Genomic DNA, 19,640 nt, shown 5'->3' on the forward strand with positions numbered 1-19,640 from the left:
AGGACGATGGCTGGCAAGACGGACATATCCGACAAAGCCATCCGGGGTGACGAATCCTTGCTCCTTCTGGCAAACGTGCATGGCCTCCTGCCACAGGGTCTTGCCAGGATCATTTAGTTTTGGTGGAATCTTCACTTTGCAAGGTGCTGTGTTCTTGAATAAAACTTGCCATACTTGTTTAATCGCATTCATTCCTACAAGACCTGATACTTTTAAACAGCTGTCTTTTACTACGATCACCCCCACGTTCGACAATGTCACCCCAGCAATGTCCATCTGAACTTCTACGTACCCCAGGTAGGGAATCTCCTTACCATTCGCCGCCTTCAACTTCAGCCAGGAAGCTGGATCTTTCAGGTGCTGGCCGTCTTGGCCAAAGTGTCTCTGTAGCCACTCTTGGCGCACCATGGACACCTGGGAGCCAGTATCTAGTAGGCAGGAGATTTCAATGCCATCCATAAAGACTTGGATCATGGGGCAGTGCCCTACAAGGCCAATAGGGGGCACGGGTGTTTGCAGATCACATGCTTGGGTCACTGTGGGGGAAGGATCATTTGCTGTTTGGCCCACTGTTAGATCCACAACAGTGGGGCAAGCTAGTTTAAAGGGGCAGGGGGGTTTTGTTCGGGGCACTGGCGTGCAATGTGGCCTGGGGTTCGGCATTGGTAACAAATAGGCCGTCCCTGTTCGTCATACTCATTGGGCCTGGACTGGACCCTCATTTTCTGTTGCCTAGGGCCTGGTGAAAAACTACGGGATCTTTGTGGCACAAAGGAGGGAGTAGGTATCTGAATTGGCTGTGACTCAAGCTTCGCCTTGCGGAACTCCTCCCTTATTCCCTGCAGGAGAGATTGGGACAGGTTATTCACTTGAGTCTCTACCTCTTTCACCAGTTCTGACTTAAGTTCAGTTTTAAGTTTTTGTAAGTCATCTTCCCAAGGCTTCTTATATGTAGTTGCTTTCACCGCTCCACAACATACTTGCTCATTTTCCTCCAGGTCTGCCCGTAATATAGCTTCCTTCTGCACCTCTGCAAACTTAAGATTGTTATTCAATGTTACCTTCATTCTTAGCTCTCTCTTCAGGCCGTCATCACAGAGCCCTGCAACAAACTGATCACGCATTAGTATCTCCGGGTTCAAGATATTTTGTGCATCATGGATCATCATCTTCTGCCAGGACTCCTGTAGGCGGAGGGCAAAAGCCCTCACACTTTCTTCAGCCTGCTGCCTACAGTTGAAGAACAGCGAGCGTGAACCAGAAGCAGGGACAGCACTAGAATACAAACTTGCCAACTTTGTGAATACTTTAGCAACAGTATCTTTCTCATCAGCAGACAAAATGGCCACTTCTCTCTTCGCTTCCCCCTCCAAACAACTTAATACCCAGTCTAACTGATTTTCAGCGGGGACGCCATACATTCTAAACCACATTTCAATGTCATTTTTCCACTGTTTAAATGTACCTTCATTTGTCCCTTTACCCCCAGAAAATTTAGCACAAGGCATCATAAATGGGAAAAAGGTAGGCACTGAAAAAGACCTTGGTCTCCCCCCTCCTTCATTTTCACTCTGAGACATCTTCAATCGCCTTACAATTAAGTTGGTCGCTGCCGAACTACGCCAAAAATGTAACCAGGTTCTGTCGACCACGCGAGACAATGAAGAGTCAGGTGTCAAAAGGTTTACAATTTATTCAAAACCAGGCTCTTAGGAGAAGGAAGGAGGAGTCAGAGGTTGCCACCCACCACTGGGACCTTAAATAAATCCAAAAAAACACACCAGATCAATCGAGATAAAGTTCCAAGTGCAATATTATTCCAGGCTCACAAATGGCACCACTACAAACACCGCACACGAAATTCATACATGGCACTCCATATTAGTAGCTACCCACACATCAAATGTCCCACCAAGGCCCAGTGGTAGGCGTATACACAATGGCTACAGCCTGCAGTCCCCAATACTGGTCAAGTTAACATTAACATTAAAGTAATTAAAAATACACCATTACTTTATTGATCTTAAGCTAGAGCTAATTTTAAAAAAGGAAGGCCACCACAAACCGCCGAGAAGCAAGGACTACAACTACGGGACCTCGGGCTGAGCCACTTGGGGAAGGCCGAAGGTGTGCAGAGTTCCAGCACAGGTCGGCCGCCCTGGCGTGGACAATCAAACAGAACTAACACAAGTAAACAAATAAACACACACAAACTAAACTAATAAAAGAGACCAGAGCTTAAGCCTGTTCTGGCCTGATGCTGGCACTCAAAGGCCGCACCAATCACAAACATACATAAATTGCTAAAATTAACAAAACAACCAACTGCACACCATCCACCTTACCCACTGCTGACACGAAGGAGACCAAAAAAAACTCTCCGGGGCCCTCCACAGGCCCAGCTTTTAAAGGGTCCTCTTCCTCTCCCCATGAACCCAGCATTTCACCGCAGCAAATCCCACAGCTCCCCCTTTGTCCTGGCCCCATTATTGCACCCTGACTCCCAACCCGTCCATTCAGTTACACACTATCTTAGCAATGCACCTGCATTTTGGAATCTCTTTTAACCTGTGATCATCGCCATGTGTCAAAAGGCTTTGAGGTCTTTGGTGTTTGTAGGTAGCATTTTCCTGTCCACAGTGATAACAGCAGACTTGGACTCCTGTAATCATCACTGCCTGCGCCGGTACTGACCAGCCACAGACAGCAGTTAAAGTCGTCTAATTGCACAGAGTGAAACTCTTGGCTTGTCTGGCTGCATCACTGCCAGGACTAATAACGCAGATGTAGCGCCCACGCCCCACAGCCTCCCCCCCCCCCCCCCCCCCCACAACACTAAGGAACGAAGCACCAGACCCAGTCAACGGTGCCGCATTACTGCCTGTGGATGGAAGTCTGTCGGTCATGTTTCAGCAACTGTAAGGTTTTTCTCGGGTAACATAAATATCTTTTCTTTTCATGTTGGACATTGTAATTGGTTCTTTGTTCAGAATTCTCAAATGCCACTCGGTACAATATAGAGTTTTTAAGGTGGTTTGGTTTTCTTCACCCAGACCTGAGCAGTTGGTAAAATGTGCCGTAGTCAGCCGTGAGCTGTGCAGACACTAATGGACCATTTGTGAAGGAACACGTGCTGAATACTTGAAGCTATGATCTGCAACAGGGCACTGTCATGCGGCCCAAACCAAATGAGTGCTGTGTTTGATTGGTAATGTCTGGTACCTTCATCAGCAGAAAGAGAAAGAGAGAGAGAGGGAGAGAGAAGGGGGAGAGAAGGAGGGAGGGAGAGAGTGCGGGAGAGAGAGAGAGAACACAAGGTCAGCTTTCGGGATTTACACCCTTCTCTAAGTGCAATAAACAGCACAGAGGAAATCAGAGAGACGGCAGATACTAAACGTTTCATCATGCTGCCTTTTTTAAGCTCAGAGGGAAAAAAAGACCTTTTCTCAGCATTGGCATTTCACTGGGATTGTGACAAAGCACAGTGAAGTCTGGGCAACTGTCCGGATTCTGATCTCTTTTTTTTTGGGGGGGGGGGGGGGGGGGGGGGGGGGGGGCATAGGGTTTCTGCCAGCTCTGGTTTGCCTGGGTTGGATTGATAACAGTTGTTTTTAGGGTTATTCAGACTCTTGTACATTTTAGCCCTTCTGTGGATTTATGGTAACGTTGTGAGCTTAACCTCATTGTGTCAAAACAAGACAAACCACCAAACTTCACTGTAGCTGGCAGTTACGGACACATCTTTTAGATTTCCTGAGACTTCTGACAGTGAGAGGTATTTGCCCTTCCAACTAACCACACACTAGCATTTAACATGGCTGTTTTGCTTGGTTCTGTACTATGTGTTGGGTAGGGGCTGGATGTGTTGGGGTGTGCTGGGTGTACTGTGTGTTGGGTGTGTTGGGGTGTGCTGTAGTGTGTTGGGTAGGGGCTGGATGTGTTGGGGTGTGCTGGGTGTACTGTGTGTTGGGTGTGTTGGGGTGTGCTGTGAAGTGTTGGGTGTGCTGTGGTGTGTTGGGGTGTGTTGGGTGTGCTGTGGTGTGCTGGGTGTGTTGGGGTGTGTTGGGTGTGCTGTGGTGTGCTGGGTGTGTTGGGGTGTGCTGGGTGTGTTGGGTGTGCTGTGGTGTGCTGGGTGTGTTGGGGTGTGCTGTGTGCTGTGGTGTGTTGGGTGTGCTGTACGCTCAGCATGCAGTCACATTGCCATCTGTAACGCCAGATAGGTTTCACTCTCCTCCACATTTAGCACGAATAGAACCTTGCATCTCAAGTTTATTGTGTGTGTGTGTGTGTGTGTGTGTGTGTGTGTGTGTGTGTGTGTGTGTGTGTGTGTGTGTGTGTGTGTGTGTGTGTGCACGCGCGTATGTGCATGCGTGTGTGTGTGTGTGTGTGTGTGTGTGTCTGTGCATGTGTATGCGTGTGTGTGTGTGTGTGTGCATATGTGCATGCATGTGTGTTTTTGTGTGTGAGTGTGTGTGTGTGTGTGTGTGTGTGTGTGTGTGTGTGTGTGTGTGTGTGTGTGTGTGTGTGTGTGTGTATGTGTGTGTTCATTCATTCTCTAGAAACAACACAGTCCAGCGTGCTCTCACTCAGCCCCTTGTCTCTGTGTCTGTGGCAGAACGGGCTGGTGGTACCGAGTCATCTGGTCCGAGCCTTTGATGGTGTCCGTCTCGGCAGGCTTGGCTGCTCTGTCTTCAGGGTGCAGTGTGGCGCTAGCTCCCAGCTCATCACCTTGCCTCCCGCTTTTATCCGCCTCAGCCACTGGTGCCTGCCAAACCCCCCTGGCATTTACCATCTCACAAAAGCCCCTTATTCTCAGGCAGCGAGCGAACGCATCTGATTCGCCCTCCAGAAATCTGCCATGTTATATGCAGCTCTGGTGTGTAGAGAGACAGAGTGGACTCACATCACTGCTCATTTACAAGCTCTGACACATTGCTGCATATTATTTTATAATTACTGCAGTTCGCAAAAAATGGATACGAGTATCGTGGATGCTCTCAGCGTTATCGGAGACGGAAGGATCGCGCGGGCACACTTCAAGGAAGCTGTGTCAGGGAATTCACTGCGATTCACAGGATGATGTCTTAATGAGCTGATGCTGAAGACTGCAAGCTGAAATTAGGTTACAGGAAATTAAAGGGGATTGAATAAAGAACTCGGGCCTCCTTTGTCTTGAACTGCGGCCGGCTGGTGGAGATGAGGACTCTGCTGAACGAGTGAGGTGGTACTGGGCTTGGGTGCATCAGTACGGCTTCTCAACCACAGAGAACCTAAAGAACAGTTGTGGTTAAACACAGTTTTGTGTTTAACACGGTGGCTTGTTTTTTAAAATAGTGAGAAAATGGTAAAGTTACAACAGAACTACCTTGATGGTAAAGTTACAACAGAACTACATTGATGGTAAAGTTACAACAGAACTACCTTGATGGTAAGCTGCCTTGAAGGAAAGTCCAGCTTCAGTGTATTTGTCACCAGATTACACAGTGATTTGTAATAAATTATCTACCAGTAATTAAAAATAACAGAACCTGTTGATGTTGATTGGGTAATTATGTAAATATTAACTTAAGATAATAAATATATAGTATTGTCACGTGTAGCTCCGCCCCCACCTGCCAATTTAGGTTTTGTTTCCCTCCTAACGGTTCTTTCATTGTTTTAGTTTTTACCTTGTTTTCAGTTACCACACCCCTTATCCTCACCTTTTGATTCTTGTCAGCTGTGTCTTAAGTTATATTGCATATAGTACATGTGACGTGCGGGCCGGGCGAAGGATGAGACACGGAATCCTCACCTCAGCAGACGTCACTTTAATAATTAACATAAATTGCGCTCGAAGTGCACGGAGAAACATATAACACACACATAAACGTGTAGACTCACACTACGACGAGCACAGGACATGAGTGAGGAATGAAAATCAGGAGACATTAGTGAGATCATAATAAGTAATACGTGCGAGATGCTAACGCTAATTCACCTCACCAGAATATTTCATCTTCCGTCATTCATTTCCTCTTCAATTTTGAAAACCTGTTGCACCTGTTTGGAACTGATTACTGTGACATGTAGACGCAGCGTTGTGATTGGCTGATGTGGCGAACTAACACTCTTGTGTTTTTGTGTGTTTTCTCTTGAAGCGCTGAGGGACAACCGGATTGAACTGGTGCGTGCGTCATGGAAGGAGTTGACCATCAGCATCAGTGACGTGTCCCTGTCGGACGAGGGCCAGTACACGTGCTCCCTCTTCACCATGCCCGTCAAGACCTCCAAGGCCTTCCTCACGGTCCTGGGTAAATGTGTTCATAGATCACCGTCTCCCCCCCCCCTCGTCAATCCGCTGCGCTGAGGTCAGTCCCAGTGTGACGGTGCTAAGGCCAGCCGATGGAGGAGTGGATCTCTGGCACCACAGGGACACGTGTAAACGACGGCGTGTATTTCATGGTGGTTGATGGGTCTGGCCTTTGGGCTCTGGGGACTGTTAGCATAGGTAGATGAAGTGTAATACTGTGCCAGGACTATCATTGGGGTGCACCACTCCGACCATATATTTACATTTGCGGTGTCTGTCAGTCACTGTTAGCCAAGGTGACATGCCTACATTATTTATCAGCATGGCGGTATATGTACTTCCTGGAACTTGAACCTTTCATATTGGTGGTGTTAATGGTGTGTCATCGTGAAGTTTTCAATGGTGATGTCATTAGTATTTTCATCATTGCTAGTGTTGACACTGGTGTTGGTATCATTGGTGGTATTGTCATTAGTGGAGTTTTCACTGATGTTGTCATTAGTGATATCATTGGTATCGTCATTGATGTAATCATTGGTATTGTCATCGGTGTTAGAGATCCACTATACATTACAATCTCTTAGATACATTGTCATGAAAAACAGAATATGTGAGGAGGCCTTTAGATGTAATATCTCTTGATTTCAGGTGTACCAGAGAAGCCAGAAATATTTGGCTTCACGAGACCTGCGGTTGAGGGAGAGGAAGTCGCACTCACATGCATAACTACTGGGAGCAAACCAGCCGCCAACATCAGATGGTTCCGCAATGATAAGGAGGTGCAGGGTAAGTATCTGTCATGGCCACTTCAGCACACCTTACAGGTAACACACACTTAACACACACCTTACACTTAACACACACCTCATTTCACTTCACACCTTACAGTTAACACACACCTCATCTCACTACACACCTTACAGGTAACACACACCTCATCTCACTACACACCTTAGACACACACTCCTGTCAGCTCACTACACACCTCACAGTTAAAACACACTCCTGTCAGCTCACTACACACCTCACAGTTAACACACACTCCTGTCAGCTCACTACACACCTCACAGTTAACACACACTCCTGTCAGCTCACTACACACCTCACAGTTAACACACACTCCTGTCCTCAGCTCACTACACACCTCACAGTTAACACACACTCCTGTTCTCAGCTAATGGTGATTACATAGACAGATCCTCTGGAGCATCTGGAGAAACGACATTATGACTGCAGCACTGACACCAGCTGGCATTACAGCCATGACCTCCTGATTTATGACCATATCAAGAGACCAGAGCTGCACCACAACACCTAGGTGAGCAGTGCCAGCGCAGAGTTGGACCTCTTGCAGTAAGATCACTCACCTGGAACCTGCTTCTGTCTTACGCATCCTAATGGGGACAGTTATGCTGGCCGAGTAGCCGTGATCTAGATCCGTAAACTTAATCTGCGATGTATGATAAATATGGGTTCACCTATTAGCTATGTACATGTGATTTATTTAGATTAAACTATGAAAAGTCCTGCTGTGTAGAACGCACATCTGTCATATCTCAAGGTCAAACCCTTGAGTCCTCAGTATGAGCTGAGTTACAACAGCATTTTAGCACATTATATTAAGGTTGAAGACTTCAGTGAGGCATTATTTCATCAAGCATATGTAGGTGTCAACCCAGCGTATGGTTCAGGCTGAGAGCTGAAGCAGGCACTCCCACACCTCACTCCCACACCTCACTCTCACACCTCATGGCACACCTCACATCTCCACACCACACCTCCACATCAAATCTCTACCTCACATCTCCACCTCACACCACCACTTCACATCTCCACCTCAACACCACCACCTCACATCTCCACCTCACACCTCTACCTCAACACCACCACCTCACATCTCCACCTCACACCACCACCTCACATCTCCACCTCAACACCACCACCTCACATCTCCACCTCACATCTCCACCTCACATCTCCACCTCACACCACCACCTCACATCTCCACCTCACACCACCACCTCACATCTCCACCTCACACCTCTACCTCAACACCACCACCTCACACCACCACCTCACATCTCCACCTCACATCTCCACCTCAACACCACCACCTCACATCTCCACCTCACATCTCCACCTCACACCACCACCTCACATCTCCACCTCACATCTCCACCTCACACCACCACCTCACACCACCACCTCAACACCACCACCTCACACCTCTACCTCACATCTCCACCTCACACCACCACCTCACATCTCCACCTCACACCACTACCTCACATCTCCACCTCACACCACCACCTCACACCACCACCTCAACACCACCACCTCACACCTCTACCTCACATCTCCACCTCACACCACCACCTCACATCTCCACCTCACACCACTACCTCACATCTCCACCTCAACACCACCATCTCACATCTCCACCTCACACCACTACCTCACATCTCCACCTCAACACCACCACCTCACATCTCCACCTCACACCACCACCTCACACCACCACCTCAACACCACCACCTCACATCTCCACCTCAACACCACCACCTCAACACCACCACCTCACATCTCCACCTCAACACCACCACTTCACATCTCCACCTCACATCTCCACCTCAACACCACCACCTCACATCTCCACCTCACATCTCCACCTCAACACCACCACCTCACATCTCCACCTCACACCACTACCTCACATCTCCACCTCAACACCACCACCTCACATCTCCACCTCACATCTCCACCTCACATCTCCACCTCAACACCACCACCTCACACCACCACCTCACATCTCCACCTCACACCACACCTCACATCCCCACACCACACCTCCACCTCACACCACACCTCACATCTCCACCTCACATCTCACACCACACCTCCACCTCACCTCACACCTCCACCTCACACCTCCACATCACACCACACCTCCACCTCACACCTCCACATCACACCACACCTCCACCTCACACCACATCTCCGCTGCACAGCGTCCAAGCCTGTCAGTCACCCTCCATCAAAGGAAACTTTTCCTTGATCAAGTCTGATGTGAAGGTGCAGACCCAGTCATCCCCGTCAGTGTCACAGCCCCAGTGGAGTGTCTGACACGAAGCAATCCAGGAAGCCCCGGTTCTGGAACGGGCAGGAGAACCGTGATGCCGCCCTTAATGAAGAATTGCGATGTAGGGTATGCAGAACAGGTTTTAGCATCTCGGGCCAGATCCCTGGAGACCTTGTCCCAAGATACGCCGTACTTGTTTAGATAAGCATCTTCCTGTATTCTTATGTCAGTTGTGCCACTTTATAACTTTATGACAGTTTTGAACTCTTAACTCTGCAATTTACTCCTGCAGGGTGATGTGCCTGTATTTAATTAAAATGGGTCCGTGGGAGTCATCAGTGTACCTTCTCCCGCCATCCCTGTGGAAAGGCAGTTTCTTGCATTTCTATCTGTCATCATTAAAGTGGATGATGGTGTTGTAATGAAAGTCAGTTTTGGAGATCTTCAGAGGAAGTTATCTATAACAGGAAGTGTGTGAAAGAGCTAACTACAACAGGAAGTTTGTGTTAGATATCTGCTCTCATAGAGAGGGTGCACAGTTGTGTAAACCGTAGTGCACATGTTAGTAGAAAACATAGCAGCAACACAATTAGCAAACAGCCCAAAGCTTATTTAAGAATGTATGGCCATTGCTATGCTCTAAATATATGACATATAGCGGTTGTTCATCTGGGGATGAAATGATACAGTAATGTACTGTAGGTGCTATAAATGGATGAAGGTCTCTGGAGCCTGACGTGTTATTGCAACACTTCAAACAGAACTCAGAGAAATTTCAACTTTTCAAGTAAAAAAAAAATGTCAGTTACTTGAAGCAGCCTAAGATCCAATGTTCTGAACAGACCCTTCAGAGAGTCAGAACTGTGTTAAAGTGAAAGGTGGCAACTAAGGGAGAGAACGAGAGAGAGAACGAGAAAGAGGGGGGATATAGGGAGAGAGAGAGAGAGAGGGAGGGAGAGAGGGAGAAAGATATAGAGAGAGAGGGAGAGTGGGAGAGAGAAAGGGGAGAGGGGGGAGAGAGAGATGAAGAGGGAGAGACAGGGGAGAGAGGAAGAGAGAGAGAGAAAGAGAGAGAGAGAGGACTTGTTCTCAGCTGTCATGAGAGAGTGCGAGTGACTGGAGTGTAAAGCCATCCAGTAACCTCTGCTTTAACTTCAGACCCTTAAGTCTCAGATGAGTCAGATAGTATCTGATAACTGCCATCGGTACTGATCCTGGTTTGTTTTATTCATCTTGTTGGATGGTGTGTGAACACGAGTTCTCCGAGCTGCAGTACTGTTTGTTTTCATCATGTGCATTTATATCCATCTTTCAGTGCATTACATGGATCACTGGCATCAGCTGTGGGGGCTCATCTGGTCACAGATTTGATTTCAGGTTGTGGATTCAGCTGTGTCATGTGCTGGCTGCCATGGTTTCATTGGGAATTGTTGGAGGGAAAAGTACTGGTTCTCCCCACCGTGTGGGCCAGTTTGACGTCTGAACGGCCACTTACGCAGCTGTTTATCATTCTGCTCCAGTGTTCTGCTACACAGAGACCCTCAACGCTGCCTTGTGACCTGCAGTTCAACAAGATACAGCTCACAGATACAATGTCAGTAAAAAAAAATAGGTATAAAAATGTAATATATACATAAAATATACACAGAAAGGACTAATGCCAAACCTTTAAACAAACAGAATCAAACAGGATTGTACTGATGAATTTTGTATCTCAATTTGAAAGAATAATTTCCACAATGTTGCCAGTTTTCTATGCCATAATTAAAATGTTAGAACCCAAAATTGAATTCTGTAAATGCCCTTTAAAGCGTCACCTGGACAAACTCATCCCAACCCTGCATCCCAGACTCTTGCCTTCAGCTTCAGAGAGGAAAGGCTTGCCAATAGACCAACAGAATCAGGATAATACAGAGCTGCTCACAGAACAGCGCTTCACACAGAGAACAGCCCTGCTCTGAACTGCTAACACACAGAACAGCCCTGCTCTGTACACACACTCATCTAGATGGAAGACATGTTAAAGGTGTAGGGAAAAAAATAATATTTTGTATAGAGGGTAAACAGGAAAATATGGATTACAATTTCTGTTTGTGCTTGCTGTGTGTGTGTGTGTGTGTGTGTGTGTGTGTGTGTGTGTGTGTGTGTGTGTGTGTGTGTGTGTGTGTGTGTGTGTGTGTGTGTGTGTGTATAAGAGAGAGCACAAGAAAGAGATCCTCACCCATATTTGCTGGCAGGTCATGTGCTGTGGACGTGCAGTGAGACGTCCTGGCTTCTCACTCTGCTGTTTATGGCTCTGGGTGGTGGTTTTCAACCCCAGCTGATCTGTAGTACTAGACTAAACCCCAGCTGATCTGTAGTACTAGGCCAAATCCCAGGTGAACTGTGGTACTTCAAAAGCTGCTGCATATTGTGCTGATGAGATGACGTCCAGCAGTGTCAGAATCGATGTGGTGTCCAGTGTGAAGATCTAAACGGTTAGTGCTCTTGGTCCCGGGGAGAACTCAGACGTGCTCTCCTTGGTGTGCACTGTGACAGGTGTAAAGGAGGTGAACGCTACTGGCAGATCCTTCATGGTGAGGAGCACCGTACGCCTTCAGGTGGACCGGAATGATGACGGAGCCGCTTACACCTGCAGCGTGGAGCACGTGGCTCTCAACTCCACCCCTCACCAAGTCACGGAGGTGCTGGAGGTCCACTGTGAGTCACACCGCCAGAAACACCAAACCCCCAACCCTAAACACCAAACCCCAACCACACAACCCCAACACCAAACCCCCAACCCTAAACTCTAAACCCCCAATCACACAAACCCAACTCCTAATACCAAACCCCCAACCACATGACCCCAAACCCCCAATCCTAAACCCCATCCCCCAAACACACAACCTCAACACTAAACCCCTAATCTCAAACACTAAACCCCCAACCACACAAACCCTAACCCCATGACCCCAAACCCCCAACCTCAAACACTAAACCCCCAACCACACAACCCCAAACCCCCAATCACACAACCCCAAACACATAACCCCAACACCAAACCCCCAACCACACAAACCCTAACCCCATGACCCCAAACCCCCAACCTCAAACACTAAACCCCCAACCACACAACCCCAAACCCCCAATCACACAACCCCAAACACATAACCCCAACACCAAACCCCCAACCCTAAACTCTACACCCCCAACCACACAAACCCAACTCCTAATACCAAACCCCCAACCACATGACCCCAAACCCCCAATCCTAAAACCCATCCCCCAAACACACAACCTCAACACTAAACCCCTAATCTCAAACACTAAACCCCCAACCACACAAACCCTAACCCCATGACCCCAAACCCCCAACCTCAAACACTAAACCCCCAACCACACAACCCCAAACCCCCAATCACACAACCCCAAACACATAACCCCAACACCAAACCCCCAACCACACAACCCCAACCCCTAATACCAAACCCCCAACCACATGACCCCAAACCCCCAATCCTAAACCCCATCCCCCAAACCCCCAACCTCAACACTAAACCCCTAATCTCAAACACTAAACCCCCAACCACACAAACCCTAACCCCATGACCCCAAACCCCCAACCACACAACCCCAAACCCCCATCTACATGACCCCAAACCCCAAACCACCGACCTCACCACCAAACCCCCAACCCCAGTCTCCACATCTCTGCTTTCACAAACGCACCGAGGGCACCGACTGTTTCAGGAGCGCCATAATTCATTATGTTGCAAAAGAAGATTTATTCATGTTTACTTTAAAAAAGTAATTAGGCAAAGTATGGCACCAGCTGGAAATCCGCAGGGCAAATGAGGTTTTGCGTGAAACATTTGGATCATGTTTCTCAGGAAAGCTCGTTTTTCTGTGTGAAATATCAGTTGTACTACGCTTCAGAGGTGTAGGAAACTATTGTAATTTCTGTCTGCATGTTCAGACCAACATTTGTGTAATTGCCTGGGTTTATATTCTTGTTTACAAAATGAATTCTTTTTTTCACCACAGATGCCCCTCAAGTAGAGATTGTTCACTCGGTGCCGCTGCCCCAGGAAGGCCAGTACTTCAAGCTGGAGTGTGTATCCAAAGGCAACCCGCTGTAAGTGTGTCCTTCCTGCTTTCAGCCATCAGCTCATGTTCATCTGTTGGCCCTGAACGTTCCTCGGCTCTCACTTTAAAAGAGTACAGGGTGAAATTCAGGAGCCACAGGATCCAATTACCAGATGAAGACCTTTACTTCAGCGTGCGAAAAAAAAAAAGGCTTCGGTTATAAATCAGATCTTGATATTTAGTTGAGATCTAGTGTGCCACACGGTTACAATGAGAGGGTAGTTTATTAGCCAAGTTGAATTCTGTGACCTTTTCAAGTCATAGGCCTGACTTCGGTAAGATCCTTTCCCACAAAATGATAATAAAAAGTAGAGACAATAACTTTTGCTGCTGCTGTAATTATCAGACTTAACCAAGCTTTAAACCTTTAATCAAGCCATAAAAATAAAGACATTCACCCATGATGACATTTGCCAGTGATTGGGGAACAAAGACAGCCCACTGCCCCTCTCCCTCACACAGCTGCCCCAGAGGGTCAGTGGTGTCTAAAGGATGGAGACCCACAGGTGGAGAAATCTCCTTAGGTACATAAATACCCACCAAGTGCTGCATGAACCTGTAAAAGCCATGCGCGTGTGCGCTGCAGTCTATGGGACTCAAACCAGCAGCGCCTCACTGGAACTGATGGCTTCTAAGGTTTCTGTGCTATTGTTACTCTCAACACTCTGCTCTACGAGTAGTAAAGACAAAATAACATGACAGAGCTACAGACAGTAATGATGATGTAACAGATCTATAAGTAGTGATTTTAATCATGTCATTTACTACTAATGGCAGGATTATATAACAGATAAATTGTAATAGTGTAATAGTAACACAACATGTCTACATGTAGTAATGATAACATGGCAGCTACAATTAGCAATGATTACACAACAGAGCTACACATAGCAATGATAACAGATCTCCAAGCAGTAATCATGAAATATCTACAAGTGGTGGTGGTAAGATAACATTACAGCCTCATTCGGCTGATGGGTGTTTAGGACAACACGGCTGATTAATAACGTCCTACTATGTTATTATGCAGGCGTTGGCTTAAAGGAAGTATGGGCATGTGAAAACGGACACAAATGCAATATGTTCCTAAGATTATTAATGTCTCATCTCAGAAAGAATGTCTTCAAAGGATGGGGGTAAATGTACAAACGCTTGCTCATTTAGGCCGGAGCCTGTTCTGTGGACAAAAGATGGTGGAGACCTTCCCGACGTGGAGCGTATGATCGTGGAGGGCAGAGAACTCATCATCACCGCCCTGAACAAGACGGACAACGGAACGTACCGTTGCGAGGCACGGCTGGCAAGGTTGTGCAAGGGCGACGAATACGTTCTGTTTGTGTACGGTACGTCGTCGTCGCACGATCACCTTACGACTTCTACGTGTAATGGCTGGCAAGGTTGTGCAAGGACGTGGTGGGACGTGGTGGGACGTGGTGGGACGTGGTGGAACGTGGTGGGACGTGTTGGGACGTGTTGGGACGTGGTGGGACGTGGTGGGACGTGTTGGGACGTGGTGGGACGTGTTGGGACGTGTTGGGACGTGGTGGGACGTGGTGGAACGTGGTGGGACGTGGTGGGACGTGTTGGGACGTGGTGGGACGTGGTGGGACGTGGTGGGACGTGTTGGGACGTGGTGGGACGTGGTGGGACGTGGTGGGACGTGTTGGGACGTGGTGGGACGTGGTGGGACGTGGTGGGACGTGATGGGACGTGGTGTTTGGTTGTTTCTTCAGCATGGCGTGTTTAAGCAAGTGTAATTTTACCATTCTGTTGAGCAATTGGGGGTCCAATTATCTAATTATCGAATTTAGTTGACCACTAAATATGCAAAGACACTTGACCTCTTGATCTTGACCTTGACACACACACACACACACACACACACACACACACACACACGTAAAATTACACGCATTCCAGTTTACCTTCACTTTTGTGTACCATAGGAAAACAGTGGGAAAGAGCTGCTGAATGCAGTGTTTAATGGTGGGGTTGAACTCAAGTTCTGATACACACGGTACACCAAGAGAACACATAATTAAGTCTCCCCTACAAACACAGATAACATTTGCCAGGCTAAACCCAGAAAATAGGTTCAGAACATTATCCCTGGAAATAGATTTGTAAGCATGGGTTTTCAACATCTCCTACAGACATGGCCACTCACACGAAGGTCAGAGGTCAGATGATATATGCCAATTCAAAGATGAAAAGATGCCTGTCATTTGCGTATGCTTTTGGACTTAAGATGTTTGACTCTTTTCTTTTTTCCATTCTACACATGATTATTCTCTGTGTGAAGAGTCATTTGCAAGATGTGATTTTCTTTCAGCTGTTGATGTTTGAGCAGTTAGGTGGAAAATGGCAAGCAATACCTGGAGGACCAATCAAATGATAGTACAACCCAATCCTGCCTCGATGCCCCGAGAGCAGGCTAGACACCAGGACAACCCCACTGATCCCGTCAATGTCCTGAAAGCAGGATGGATCACATTAGAAAGCATATGTTTCACTATTTTGATGGAATACCTTATCAACCCTTTTGAGGATATACCATTTTGTCACCGGACAGACCCAGTCAGGGGAGCGTTCTGCAGTGAGTGAACGAAAGGGAAATAGGTCACTCAAGAAAGAAGATATCTCAGGCACAGACATACTAAAAGGTTATTTTCACTATTTAAGAGCGCCGTACCTGTGGGTTTGCTCGCAACTCAGTGATCTGGAAAGTTCAAATTACTCATCCCTGCCTTCAACACCAACAGAGCACCACAGTAGGCCGGTTCTCTCCTTTAAGGCCAGCAGAGTGAGAGAGATAGAAAGACGGAGAGACCCTTCTTCAGATTACTCATTATCTTAACTTCTAATTGATCTGAACGTCTCGGTGCACCCCTGTGATATTTATCAAGCCTCACTCCCCACCTCCTTTTCCGTTGTAGCTCAGCCCTTGAGTGAAGCTAATTTGCTAATGGCATGACTGCCAAGAGGCAATAAATGTCAGCCAAAGTCACACAGGAACTATTCATCTCCACTTCCCATCATCCCTCCTGATTATCACTGGTACCAGCAGGTGTACATTATGACCAGCCCGTGCACATCGCTGTGTGTACAGAAGACGCGTGGGAACACGTCCAAGACGTGCACCAAATGTTGATAGCATCACATGGAAATGGAAGCGACTTACATATTTTTAAATTATCACAATCTGAGGTGAACACGTCCATGTGTTTCTTAATAATCCTTAGTAATTAATATCTAAACACAGTATATTTGTAATTAATATCTAAACACAGTATATTTGTTATTAATATCTAAACACAGTATATTTGTTAATAATATCTAAATACAGTATATTTGTTATTAATATCTAAACACAGTATATTTGTTAATAATATCTAAATACAGTATATTTGTTATTAATGTCTAAATACAGTATATTTTTGTCTCCAGAATCAAAATATTTAGTTGTTAGGATTATGAAATACCGAAATATTTGAAGAGTAACTGAGACTGAAACTGTAGACATGGCATGTAGAGAACTGTCCAAAACGTCAGCCGTGATGGTGTTCACAGGCAGGACTGTTTCCAAGCTGAGAACCCAGAGGAAAGGAGATTCTGTGCTTAACGTCTCACTGAGAGGGACAGACAGTTGATGGCTTTTAAAATGAGAACATGGAATTCAATCCAAATCTCCCTATGTGTCATTAACCTCCCAAAGCTGATATTTCTGATCTGCCGTCTGTTGGGAAGCCTGACTCAGGGCAACGCTCCAGGACCCATAGCACCTTGTAAAAGGACTTTGCGGGACCACAGGGCTAGCGCTGTGCGGGAAGCGTGTCCTGACGTGTGAGGCTGGTCACGAGGCTTTTTAAGACACTCTTCTACTTGACTGCTGTATTCAGCAGTCAGTCTACATTTGAAACAGTCCACGTTCCATAAAGTCTGATCACAATAGCTGTGTCCATGTGTGCAGCCCACAGCTTGGTCAAGGACACAGAATATGATGAATATTGTTTTAGGACAGAATACCAGTTGCACTATAAATGCAAGTACATTTAAAATAGTTTTACTGTTGTCCATCAAGGAGTTTCATGAAATAAATAGCTATACTAATATTTTGTGCAAATGTTCACGGAACATATACACTTAAAACTATTTTAAGTTCACATGTCTAATTTGTTGTGACAAATTATTATTTTGATTATTTTAATTTTAATTTAATTTTCATTTTTAATTTTTTTAATTATTCTTAATTGTTTGCAAAATGAGTTGGAAGAGAATCACACTTATTCTGTAATGTCAGAGAGTTTCTCCACAAGGGTGTTAGCTGTGTCATTATTAATATTATTAATTATCCACATTGTCATAAAGAGATCTATCTGTGTTCTGGTCTGCATTAACATGAAGAGCAGGTCTTGTTATCCATCTGTGGTCAGATCTACTGTGATTTTTTGTGATGCTTCTGTGGTCTGGTCTGCATTGCTGTGAAGAGCAGGTCTTGTGGTCTGGTCTGCATTGCTATGAAGACCAGGTCTGATGGTCTGGTCTGCACTGCTATGAAGTTCAGGTGTGGCCTGGTCTGCATTGCCATGAAGAGCAGGTCTTGTGGTTTGGTCTGCATTGCTATGAAGACCAGGTATTGTGGTCTGGTCTGCATTGCTGTGAAGCGCAGGTCTTGCGGCCTGTGGTCTGGTCTACGTTGTTGTGAAGAGCAGGTATTTTGGTCTGGTCTACGTTGTTGTGAAGAGCAGGTATTTTGGTCTGGTCTACATTGTTGTGAAGAGCAGGTCTTGTGGTCTGGTCTACATCATTGCGAAGAACAGGTCTTGTGGTCTGGTCTACATTGCTGTGAAGAGCAGGTCTTGCTGTTTCCTGTCTTTGGGCTTAGTCTCACTCAGTAGTTGCTTTCTGTAGTAAAATATTTATCAGTTGCTCTTCTCAGGCAGCATGTGCTCTACAAACCTTTCATAATTAGACTGTGGAGCCTAAAAGGAAGTTTGTTTATTTGCCCAGAAAAAAAAAGTTTTTTTTTTTTTTTGGAAACACACGTGTAGTCAGAATTCTTCAGTAGGGAAAACATTACAACTCTGAAGGCTCTCCAGAAGACATCTGACCCAAAGAATCCCCAACATAGTCTGGCACAAACATTTAAACTGCTGGACGTCTCATTCCCAGATATGTAATGTATGTATAATACATGTGAATTCATTAGTTAACTGATCTAAAACTAATCAAGTATTAATGATCAATCTAAAGCTAACTATGAATTTAAACCCAATTATCAATCATCAGTTTAAAGTTAACCATGTACAGCAACCAATGTAAAACTATGTAACAGTAATTAATGTAGAGATTATATATCAATACTTACTTAATAAAGATAACCATGTATAAGTAATCCTTTTAAAGGTAACTATGTACCAGTAATCATGAGTAGTCATGAGCCTCACCTCACACAGGTGGTGTGGGTTTGAAAGGACGGGGGGGGCATGCTGAGTCCGGAGAATACCCAAACTGGAGCGTACAGAGACTGCATGTTACTTCCTCTCCCCCCCTCTTTCTCTCTCTCTCCCCCTCTTCATATCTCTCTTCCTCTCTCCCCCCCTTCCTCTGTCTCTCACTCTCTCCCTCTCTCTCTCCCCCTCTCTTCCTCTTTGTCTCCACACCCCCTCCCTCTCTCTCTCTCTCTCTCTCTCTCTCTCTCTCTCTCTCTCCAATAACATTTTTCATCAACCTCTTTAACCTCCCTCTCCCCATTGTTTAGATTGGACACATTTTTTTATGTATTTATATAAAAGCAAACAATGGCTAAAATTCTGACTGTCTGTCCTAGAGGTAATAAATGACACACATATACACATACAGTGTCCAACAACCCTAAACCCAAATCAAATAACATTCCAAACACATCTCACTGCATCCGCACGCAATCTTTAGGTCAGTTTGTATACAACACCTCTATTCTAATTCTTCTAATTATTTGCCAAGGAGAAAGAAGCGATCGTGCACATGCAGTTGTAGCAGTCCACGAGTGCAGGTCCCAGCATCACCTGTAAGCCTTTTGGCCAGCGATGTGTGGTACTGTCGGTACACACAGCAGGCACACCTGACACGCTGTGTAGGGGTCTGTAGTCTGGCTGCCAT

The 19,640-nt window shown here is 46.2% G+C and overlaps 1 protein-coding gene across 8 annotated transcripts in view; it reads left to right on the plus strand.

Moving 5' to 3' along the window:
* Positions 1 to 19,640, plus strand: part of cadm2b (cell adhesion molecule 2b) — a 154,761-nt gene that overhangs the window by 128,273 nt on the left and 6,848 nt on the right. For 4 of the 8 annotated variants that reach the window (XM_076976143.1, XM_076976141.1, XM_076976142.1 and 1 more), the window contains 5 exons: positions 6,141 to 6,293; positions 6,941 to 7,078; positions 11,910 to 12,071; positions 13,398 to 13,488; positions 14,664 to 14,842. In XM_076976143.1, the coding sequence (XP_076832258.1) occupies positions 6,141 to 6,293; positions 6,941 to 7,078; positions 11,910 to 12,071; positions 13,398 to 13,488; positions 14,664 to 14,842 (723 nt within the window). Of the gene's footprint in view, positions 1 to 2,846; positions 2,935 to 3,596; positions 3,776 to 4,615; positions 5,429 to 6,140; positions 6,294 to 6,940; positions 7,079 to 11,909; positions 12,072 to 13,397; positions 13,489 to 14,663; positions 14,843 to 19,640 lie in introns of those variants that run through there. The other 4 variants (XM_076976145.1, XM_076976146.1, XM_076976148.1 and 1 more) reach the window with 4 other exon arrangements.

The sequence above is a fragment of the Brachyhypopomus gauderio genome, chromosome 16 (genome assembly GCF_052324685.1).
Source record: "Brachyhypopomus gauderio isolate BG-103 chromosome 16, BGAUD_0.2, whole genome shotgun sequence".
NCBI classification, from domain to species: Eukaryota; Metazoa; Chordata; class Actinopteri; order Gymnotiformes; family Hypopomidae; genus Brachyhypopomus; species Brachyhypopomus gauderio.